Raw genomic sequence first — 11073 nt, 5'->3', positions numbered from 1 at the left:
CCCATTTCCACAGAACACACATCTATCAAACACACAGCAGCTGAAAACAGTGCCTCCGTTACAACGTTCACTTTACTCTGAGTGGTCTTACTTGAGCAACACTGAGCACAAAATATCAACACTGTGCTCCAAAATACAGTTACAATACTAAAAGCAGATCTTTTTCCAAACATGTAAAAACAGAATACACGGACGAGGCAACAGTATTTAAGACATCTTTCTCTTGGATGCCTTTTATTTAAAGTATCCCAGTACATCCTTGATTATGCTTTAGAACCAAAGTGTTTATAATTTTTCCAGTGCCTTTATACAAAAAAGAAATTTGCAGTGGTATTAAAATGCCCTAAAATCTGGAACTAACATCATATTTCATATACGAATTATCTTTATTAACCTTACTAGAATTCTTCCCTTCTTCCGCTCTCCTCATGGCAAGTAAACAGTAATGTTATCGCCTAACATACCTAGGAGACTATCTATCTCATAATGGAAAGCTATCTGCTTATAGTCTAAAAATCCCGATTAGCGAACAGTTTTGACAACTTGCATGTATCTACAAAATAATCCACAAGGGCTGCCTAGACACAGGTGTTACTAAAATACTTAATATTCCAGGAGAATGGTGATTGAATCAGAGCTGGACAGAGAAATCCTCAGGAGTCACCGAGTAAAAGGCAGCAGATACACATCTCAAAATTTCTACGCATTTTATTGATTTCTGAGTTCTCGAGGTCTTGAACATGCTGAATTGGTCTAGTCTTGAAACTACTAGAAACTATTTGTATACCTATTATACTAGTTAACCTAAAACAATTCATATGGTGAAATGTTGTGTTCATTAAATCTAGTTTTTCCCCAATTAACTTTAATGAAATGAGACTTCTCTTAGTAAAGGAACCCTTAAAGCAAGAATTGTCATAACAGGTAACTAGGCTAGTCTTACCAATAGCCTGAAAAATGCCAGTATCAGCATTTTGAATTAAAACAGCAAGTAGGAAGAAAATGAACGTTCTACATTTGTTTAAGGGATCTTCCTAGAAAATAATACTATCATTCATTTATACAGAATAACAGGGTTGATATTGTAACTGCATGATTCTACTTGATACAGTAAGTGCATGCTGGAACAAGGTAACTGAACCTATCATTACAATTTGTATTGCACATCTAACTGGTGATATTTAGGCAACAATTCTTAATTACTAATATATTAAACCCACATATTTCCATCTTGTAACTGGCTGATACTTCCATGAAGCTCCAGTTGCTTGAGTTTAATCACTGAAGTAATTGAAAGAGAAGATCGATGCAAAGACTGCAACAGCAGCTGCGATTACCAAACCTAAAATAACAAAGGAAATGCATTCAGTGAGTGGCAAGGGCAGCACAGTCATCAGTAGCTAGGGTGTGGAGGGCAGGGTCAAGGTGAATGGCAAACAGGACGAGAAACAATAAGAAATAAGAAACAATAAGAGCCACCCCAAAACCTGCTAAGCCTAAATCTACAGCTATGATGTCAGATAATTGAATTACAAAAGCTCCACATGACATTTCTAATCAGAGCAGGATCCTTCCACAAATCCAGTTGACTGCATACTTCTGTAGCACCTTAGCCATGTCCTGGCCCATAAAACAATGCACTGACTCTGAACTATTGCTTAACTCTAGGAATCAGACTAGGAATAATAACAAAAATTTTAAGCTTTAAGAAACAAAAGCTATTAAGTTTTTTCTTTTCTGTGTGGCACCACATCTACTCTGCAAGTCTCTTTGTAGCACAACAGTCATTTTTCTATTGATCAACATGCTTGTTACTGATGCAGTTGAGAAGACAACACACAAAAACCCCAAAATGTCTGAGTGATGATTCAATGGAAAATATTTTTACATCCAAAGCAAACATATATTTACTGCTACTACTCTTTAATCTTCTAGTTACCATGTTCTAAGAATTAGTAGGAAAAAAAGTTACTGTTTTGTTGACTGAAGTGCAACTGTATTTTAACATGAAAAGACAGTCAAAACTGACAGCTAGGAGAACTGCACTAAGTGCAGATAGATATGAGAGCTGGATGAAGGAGTATCATGGAAAAGTTGTATTTGAGAGAAGAGTTCTGTGGCTGGTGTCCCCTGAATTACTGAGGCTGGCAATTAGCACCCAAGCCCACATGTATTTGTCAGCTTCAGAAGATTAGTGAGTCACTAGCCGATTTATGGATGCCTACCTGACAAAGCCATTCAACTGTGTTACTTTTTTTAAAGTACAGAATTACAGAAGCAGTGGCTCTCCAAAAAGGAAATAAAGCTACATGAGCCTTTTGTAATGACTTGTAGGCTGAACAAATGCAAACACTGGTTTTGTTCCAACAGTGGGCTGTGGTTCTTTCTTCCTCAGAAACACCCTGTATCTACAATACTGAAATGGGGACTCATTTTAGAAAAGTATTGTATTATTCTCACCAGTTTGTTAATAGCGCTGTGGAAGCTAACAGTACTGAAAGGGCCTATCATGGTTTCTGGATTGCCATAGCAAAATCAGGGAAATAACGTACCCATATTTTGTTGAAGTTTCAACAGCAATGTTGCTTTTGTCAGTTGTTTCTGTTGTGTATCATCCATGTTCTCAGTAACTGGACAAACATTAACTGCATGGAAATCAAGTGAAGAAGTAAATACCAGGTGACAAGCTAACAGTTGTCTTTTACAGTTTAATTAATGCAAAAGGCCAAGAACTTCATATCAACTTTTTAAAGTACATTTATGACAGAAGAAACTGTTTATTGCACTAGAAATGGCAAAGTATGAACAGCATGGTACTAAGCTATATGGCTGGAAGAGTAAAAATAAAGAAAAAATACATTTGGGAAGGAGTTGCTCTTCCCAAACTCATTTTCCACACCCAGCTTCCAGAGTAATATATCTAACCTGCTTTACATTACCTGGGGAGAATTTGACTACTCAGAGAGAACCACCAAAATGAACCATTAACCAGCTGCCAAGATCAAAGTTTTCCCTTCAAAGCCATTTGTTCAGAGTTCAGGCTATATGCAAAACCCAATGCCACTAAAAGAATGAGCTCAGCATCATTTCCCTACCCAACAGCCATAAATGTTTTTTTTCAAAGCACAGAAATTACTTTTTGAAGATTCCCTAAAAGCATACTTTCAGAGCAGGCACAGAGGACACGTTCCCCTTTGGAACAATTACTAAATCCCTAGACTGCTCAGGCAGTATGTGAGAGCGCTTGACTATTTCGAGACTGATGGGATTCAAACCCATATCTATTTCCTTTCCAAACATTTCCCTAATCACTCAGCTACATCCAGCACTTGTTAGAGAGGGGGATGAGAAAAAGAAGGGGATTAATCTTGAATCCTGTAGCTGAACTTGTTAATTTGTCCCACACAGGGTGATGATGCTTTGGACTACGCAGTTCAGTGATAAAGGCTAGGTGATGGTGGTGGGCCAAAGGTTTTCCATTTGCATTCCTGTTCCCAGGATGGTTTGCTAAGGCATCACTTGTCAAAAGTTCTGATTATAATTCAGTAGCTACTATTGCAGACATCTTTGGGATAAGTAAACAGTAAGAGAAATTGTTTGTGCTATTGCAGTGAGACCTGGATGTCTTTGGAAAGAACAGAAGGGGAATGCTAAGATAAGAAAAAGACTAACAGATTGTTCTTGTTCAGAAGATGAAGAACAAAAACACACAGCAGTACCAGATATCAAGTTTTAGTGGTCCATGGAATACTGATCTAAATAAAAACAGATCTTCCATTTCCAGAGTGGGGTTGTCAATCACCTATAAATTACAAATTATATAATTGAGTAATAAGGCACATCCCTTGCATGATTCATATGAAAATGATTCATGGAAAAGTACTTTCTCTATCATATCATTAGCTATGGGGGAAATGTATAGTCCAGATGCGTGATCAGAAAAGTTGTTTCTGTCATCTAAGATGAGTCATGCGCACAATTGTATTCAAAATCTTCTTAAGTCAAACTTGCACAGGATCTGTTGTTGCACAAAAGCACTCAAACTAGACATTTAGGACCTGTCTTCAGCCATTTTTATCCCTGAGCCCCCTGACTTTGTATAGGATGTACTACAGCAGAGCGATTAATAACTGTCTGATAAAAACGGGATAGCAAAATATATAGATATACACACACATGCATACTTTAAGCATAAACATGGCCTTAAGATCTCTCTGCAAGCTGCACATACGTGTAAAATAAAAATACGGACACAACATTTCAATGCAAGGGGTGCTTTTTTGAAAAGAAATTATCACATATCTCTGAAGCCCACTAGTCCACGAGGCTGTAGTTTCATTATTATTTTTTCTGTGCAAAGCAAAACACACCTTCGTCTGCCTAAAATATGAGCAGAAATCCTCAACTACAGTAAATGAATTATTAATTGTTGCAAGACAGCTTTTTAAGTAAGTACCTTAACTAGCACAGTAAGAGCACAACATTCTCTCCAAACTAGCTAATAGTTTCAATTCCCTAAAATAACGTATCACTTTTACAGAAGCTGACCACATTTCTTGGGTCACCTTTGAAATCTAGATCCAGCAGGTTTCTTTCTGCTTTAGTTTTGGTGAACAAGTAGGATAGTTTGTGCCCTCCAACTTTATGTTTCTTTGCACCTTCATCATAACTGTTGCACTTTTCTGAAGGTAACTTTTGAGGCTGCATATCAAGGCAGCAATGCAAGCTTGCTCAGGGGGAAAAAAAAGAAAGAAGAAAAAAGGAGAAAAAGAAAGAAGCACCCTTGACCTACTGAGTTACCAAATGCATTTTATGCCATTAAGTTACAGAAGACTTGCATTTGAAGCAGCTGTAGTGGAAATCACACAGGGTTTTCAAAAGCAGATGCTTTCTAGTACCAATTATATGAACCCTTAATTCTTCATTAATTCTTCAATTTGCTAACAAAGATGGGGAAGTGATTACCACTACTTAAGTCTTATTTATGTTTATCCACTCAGGGTATTTAACACACCACCACCACCCCCTGCACCAAGGAGGCACAGGGATTTAGTAAAGCCATCATAAATGCAGAGCTTTCAGTTGCTTGTATTAAAGCACTGAATGCCTTGAAACTACAGTGTTAAGAGCTATTTTTATTTTTCGGTTACAAATAGGTCAGTTTTTACTTTCTATTTTTCATGTAATAATTTTAAAGTGTGACCCAGTAGTGACCTCACTGGAGAGTTGTACAAGGAATCAAGAGAACAAAACTGTGGGAGACAGCAGCAGAGGCCGTACGAAGTAAGCACATAAAACTGACCTTCTCAAAATACCTTTATTTCATATGTTTTGACTAGAAGCTGCCTAAAAATAAATCTTTTGGCTATACTGATTAGATCCTCTTCTTCTCAAGTGCATATTTTAAGGAGCAACAAAAAAAGAAATTATTTGAAAAGCCTGCTCATGTTTTTGAATTTTAAACAATTATCTTTATCAGCAAATATTCCCCAGGACTTCACTATGGATAGCATTTCCAGTTAATTCAAGGTTGGTGCCTAAGACCACAGGAGTTTTGATGCAAACAAAAAGGCTGATGTCAAAATTCACTACAAACCAATTTTTTTTACCATTACTGAATATTTATTATTATTAATAAAGATAGTGCTAAGCTTTGAGAAACAACAAATGCTACCCAAATTGGAATGATGCATTGAAAAAGCCTTTACACAGGAGAAACCCCAAACTCTCATGTCTCAAAAAAATGTTTACAGGAATACTTAGACACTTAATACCACAGTACCAATAAAAAAAAAAAAATCAAATTGCAAAATCAATGCTTTTTCTTACAATACAGAACACTTTTCTTACCCAGTTAAGAGGTCTAATTTCTAAAATAACACTTAATACCACAGTACCAATAAAAAAAAAAATCAAATTGCAAAATCAATGCCTTTTCTTACAATACAGAACACTTTTCTTACACAGTTAAGAGGTCTAATTTCTAAAATGACCTTCCTGACATTAATAAAAATGTGTAACAACTTGTGATTTTAACAAACCAGAAGTTAATAATGCCATAACTGTAATTATCAGAATAGAATAGCATTGTGCTGATAGCATTATTACTACCATCACTATTAACAGAACCCATTCTATGGACAAACTTTATGGCATTCACTGGGACAAGGCCAGCCTCAGGTTTTTTCCAAAATCCTCTTTGTATATTTTTCCCTTTCCTCTGCTAGGTACTTACTTTAATTTACATTTTTTTTTAAAAAAAGAAAATAAATCCCACACACATAACTGTATAACCAGCAAGCTACAAGAACACACAAACTCTTCTTGTGAGCTACCTGAACATCATTTCACACATATTAATGGCATCAAATCTTTGTGATGCATTGCTGCTAGTCTAATTGTGCTTTCTTCCCACCTCCAGATCATACACCCTTACATAAGCAATAAAGCTAAACTGAATCACCTTCTCTCTCCCTCACACACCTAATACCACTGCTACAACAATATTAATTTGCTTCCCTAAGTTGTACTAATTCCTTATAGCTCAGTAATAATTAGCTTTAAGATTAAAGTTACTCTTACAATGCAAGAAAGATTTTTATTGGCTTTCCTGGCTTTATTGAGGTTCTTGAGCTGTGTACATCTTTTACTTCTCAAGATAATGAGTCAGGTTCATTTGTAATAGGTTTAAGGAAAACTGATTAATTTAGAAAGACATAAGAAATTGTGATTAGTTCTGAAATTAAGAAACTCAAAAACCCCTCCAAGTAAACAAGTAGGTCAAGCAGAATACCAGTAGTCACAGTTCACCCTATACAACAAGCTCATGGCTACATTTTCCATTTTTTGTCCCTAAATAACCAACATCAAAAAGTGTCCAAAGTTCTTATTTGAGAGTTAAGTGGTTTTTTTTTTTAAATTTACATTATATAACTGTAACCTGTAGCTTGTGTTCACATTGATGGGGGAAAAAAGGGAAGAAAAGAAATATCTTGCATAAGATCACAAGAAGTATTATTAGATGCATTTCAACTACAGATTTGACTCCTACATTGAAATCAAAGCCATATGGGGGGAAAAAACAGAACAGGAAACAATATAAGCCAGAAATATTCAGCAAAAGAAAGTCAGTAACTAGATTATAGCAAAATATCTGTATTAAAAGGAATATAAGAGTCTCATAAGCACATCGTAAACTTATAAGACATTCAGTAGGAAATTAAAAGCTCTTTCAATTTTCTTTCCCTTTCAGGTGAAACACAAAACTTCAGGTTTGGGCACCGCATTTGATACATAAATTAAAACACTCAGACCAAAGAAATGTATTTGGTATTTTTGAAAAAGTCAGGTTCTAGCATGAGAACTTCCTGAAAGACACATTAAACTATATAGGTATTTTTTAATATTTAGTGAAAAAAAACATAGACTTGACTAAATCTCTCAACTTCTTATTCTAATCTATTCTAAGTAGTATCGGAACTACTCAGCTCTTAAACCAGCAAAGTTGAACTACCGAGAAAGTAACCAGAATATAAAGCTTTACAGGTTTTTCTTACTTTTTATTTGCCAATATAGGATCACCCTTATTTCATGTGCAGACTAATGTATGCAAACCTTGTTCAATTGAACTGTAGTTCATGAGCTGCAACCATGCTTGCACAGATAATGCAGTGAAAGAGCAAAATATTTCAGAGAGAAGAGAGGTCTGTTACAAGTCAAATGCAAAACCTGCAAGAATCCTTACCACTTTTCAGTATATATTTAAACTTTAGAGTGATATAAAGCCTTAGAGCTTGAGATGAAGCAAGCCAACTTTAAGCACATCCAGATAAAACTTGCCTATGCCTTAAGTCAACATTTTTGTAATCTGTGATGCATTCTAGCCTGGCTCTCAGATACTGTATTTACCTGTGTTAATTTCCTCTGCTATATGGATATCTTCAGCTTGCACAGACTGATCCAACATCTCAACAAAACGTTCCTGAATTTCTCCAGTGGCCTCATCACCAAACTTATAATCACTGAGCATCACACTGGATCCAGCAACAGGGACAAACAGTCTTTGAGGTAAAACATGATATTCCCTCTCAAAATCTAAAAGAAAAGGGGGAGACATACCATCCAAATAAAAGCTGTGCCAGTTATGATAAGATTCCTCATTAATCTCTGACAATAAGATAAAGCTATTGCAAAAGAACTGCTCAAGGTTTCCATGTAAAAATCCTGTTTTCAGGCATGGCTGTTTAGTTGTTACTGTCTTATGAAAGTTTTGGCTGTTATTATACTGATTCATGTTCTTACATTTGTCCCTCCAGAAATACCAGAGACACTTCCAAAACAGACCATAAAATGTTAAATAGACCTTTTTTCATGTTTAGAATGGCAAGTAAAAGACCTCTGGGAAAGACTACAGATAAGAGCGTACATAGAACAGCATATTATTTCAACACCACAAAGGATTGCAAATACTTGGATGCTTTATGCCACACCTAAAGCCACAAAGTACGGGTGCCACCTAAAGAGGAATCTGAAAACTGCATGCAATTGAAAACAAGTTTAAATTGTGCAGGTTGGATAAAGTTGACTAACACCAAAAACAACCACGTTATTCTAAAGTAAAAGGTAATTCTGAACGTGAATCGTTTTTCCTCACACAATCAACTTGCTTCCATTTATTTTCTAAAATCACTACCAAAGATAGTATCTTTTAAAAGGCTTCCCTTTTTAAGACCTTTAAATTGATACTTCAATTAACTAATATTTGGTTTAAAAAAATCCCAAACAAACCAAAACCAACACAGCAACAACAAGATAACTTTATACCATTGCACTGACCCAAAGAAGTTTAAAGAAGTTTAGAGAATCACCCAGCATGAGCTAGGAGATCTAGTCTCAGCATATACCCCCTTAGTTTTTCATACAGGCATGACAGGAAGTTTTATTTTCATTAGATCAATTTGCACTGTGTTCTGGCCTCTACAAGATAGTCTATTAAATTCAAGCTAATGCAATTATTCATGGTGCTGAAATGAGATCCACTCCTTTATATTACACAAAGCTTGTAAAATGGTATCTTATGAAGAGAAACAAGCTCAGGGGACAGAGATAACACAGATTATATATTCATATAGTTACTTAGGAAAAAAAATCAGGATACTTCTTCACATCATAATCACCACATACAATGCCATATTTAATTTAATGGAGATGAACTGCTGCACTTCGGAGTTCATGCTCACTAGTATTTGTAACACAGATGATATATGAAGAGGGAAGGCCGTGTCCGGCTGGTTCTATGAATCCTACTAAGTTTTAGCATACTTCAATATCAAAAGGAATACCATAGAGTGATTTAAAAAACAAAAAATTAAAAAAGTGCAAGTACAGTTACAACTTCAGCGACAGGAGTTTCAACTACAGAATTTAAAAAAATTACAAACTTTCCCATAAGTGAGAAAGGAGCTGAAATTGCATTTTGTGGTCATGACAACAGAACAGAAAGCTGCAACGCCAAAGAACAAATCTGAACTTGACAAAAATTCTCATGATTTAAGAAAAAGTCAAGGCTGCCAAACAGAAATTGTGCCATTTGCTTTTTATTCTCCTCTAATCGTACTGGAACTTCAGTACACCAGCAGAATTTTCTATAAGAACCACAATTCACTGCAAATGTAAGCTGTTTTTTCCTCTGAATTCCTACTTTTTTTGTGAGGTCCTTCATTTATAATGAGATCTTCAAATAGTATTTCACAACGATCACTCAATGTGTTTATTATGTCTCTTTTCAGAGCCTGCAAGGACAAAGCAAAACCATCAGTAATATAAGGACCATTTGCAAAGCTTTTAACTAGTAAGGAGTCCCTCATAAGTTTAACCCATATTGAAATAATAGTTTTTCCAGAATTTTAAAAGTCCAATACAGAGAAGCTAATGTCAAAAGAATAAAAATAAAAATGAAAACTACAAAACAAAAATGAAAAGCTAAGGAAAACTTTAGTATTGTTACAGTAAGAACTGACAACTTCTAGACTATTACTATTAAAAACAAACAAAAATAATCACAAGGCATTGATCCAGTAAGGAAAAAAAAAATAATCACAGCCTAATCACTTTGAAAATTTGTGCAAAGATTCATGAGAGAACAACCTTAGGAGCGTAAGACGTAACCTGCTAGAAGGTATCCTGGATGAGGGGATCGAGTGCACCCTCAGCAAGTTTGCAGAAGACAACAAATTGGGCGGGAGTGCCAATCTGCTTGAAGGTAGGGAGGCTCTGCAGAGGGACCTGGACAGGCTGGATTGATGAGCTGAGGCCAACTGTATGAGGTTTAACAAGTCCAAGTGCCAGGTGCTGCACGTGGGTCACAACAACCCCATGCAATGCTACAGACTTGGGGAAGAGTGGCTAGAAAGCTGCCTGGCAGAAAAGGACCTGGGGAGTACTGGTTGACAGCAGGCTGAATATGAGCCAGCAGTGTGCCCAGGGGGCCAAGAAGGCCAATGGCATCCTGGCTTGTATCAGGAATCACACAGAATCGCAAGGGTTGGAAGGGACCTCGGGAGATCATCTAGTCCAACCCCCCCCCGCTAAAGCAGGTTCTCCTAGAGCATGCTACACAGGACTTCTTCCAGGCAGGCTTTGAATATCTCCAGAGAAGAAGACTCCACAACCTCCCTGGGCAGCCTGTTCCAGTGCTCTGTCACCCTCAGAGTAAAGAAGCTTTTCTCATGTTCAACTGAAACCTCTTATGTTTCAGTTTGTACCCACTGCCCCTTGTCCTGTTGCTGGACGCCACTGTAAAGAGGCTGGTTCCGTCCTCGTGACTTCTGCCCTTAAGATATTTCTATGTGTTGATGAGGTCCCCTCTCAGTCTTCTCGTCTTCAGGCTGAACAAGCCCAACTCTCTCAGCCTTTCCTCGTAGGAGAGGTGCTCCAGTCCCCTTATCACCCTAGTTGCTCTCCTCTGGACTCTTTCTAGGAGTTCCTCATCTTTCTTGAACTGGGGAGCCCAGAACTGGACACAGTACTCCAGGTGGGGTCTCACCAGGGCAGAGTAGACGGGGAGGAATAGTG

At 36.9% G+C, this 11073-nt stretch overlaps 1 protein-coding gene across 6 annotated transcripts in view; it reads right to left on the bottom strand.

The window, feature by feature from the left end:
- Window positions 1–268: 268 nt before the first annotated feature.
- The window catches only part of ODR4 (odr-4 GPCR localization factor homolog), a 20827-nt gene continuing 10022 nt past the window's right edge, over window positions 269–11073 (bottom strand). For 3 of the 6 annotated variants that reach the window (XM_035892460.1, XM_009636906.2, XM_035892459.1), the window contains exons 11-14: window positions 9701–9791; window positions 7909–8094; window positions 2553–2645; window positions 269–1342 (exon numbers count right to left, since the gene is read on the bottom strand). In XM_035892460.1, coding sequence (XP_035748353.1) covers window positions 1275–1342; window positions 2553–2645; window positions 7909–8094; window positions 9701–9791 — 438 coding nt within the window. In that variant the 3' untranslated portion in view covers window positions 269–1274. Of the gene's footprint in view, window positions 1343–2552; window positions 2646–3719; window positions 3803–7908; window positions 8095–9157; window positions 9160–9700; window positions 9792–11073 lie in introns of those variants that run through there. The other 3 variants (XR_004841725.1, XM_035892461.1, XM_035892462.1) reach the window with 3 other exon arrangements.

The sequence above is a fragment of the Egretta garzetta genome, unplaced genomic scaffold, assembly GCF_000687185.1.
Source record: "Egretta garzetta isolate BGI_Z169 unplaced genomic scaffold, ASM68718v1 scaffold304, whole genome shotgun sequence".
In the NCBI taxonomy this organism is placed as follows: Eukaryota; Metazoa; Chordata; class Aves; order Pelecaniformes; family Ardeidae; genus Egretta; species Egretta garzetta.
Note: the sequence above shows the minus strand (reverse complement) of the source record. Positions and strands in the feature narration are given on the sequence as shown.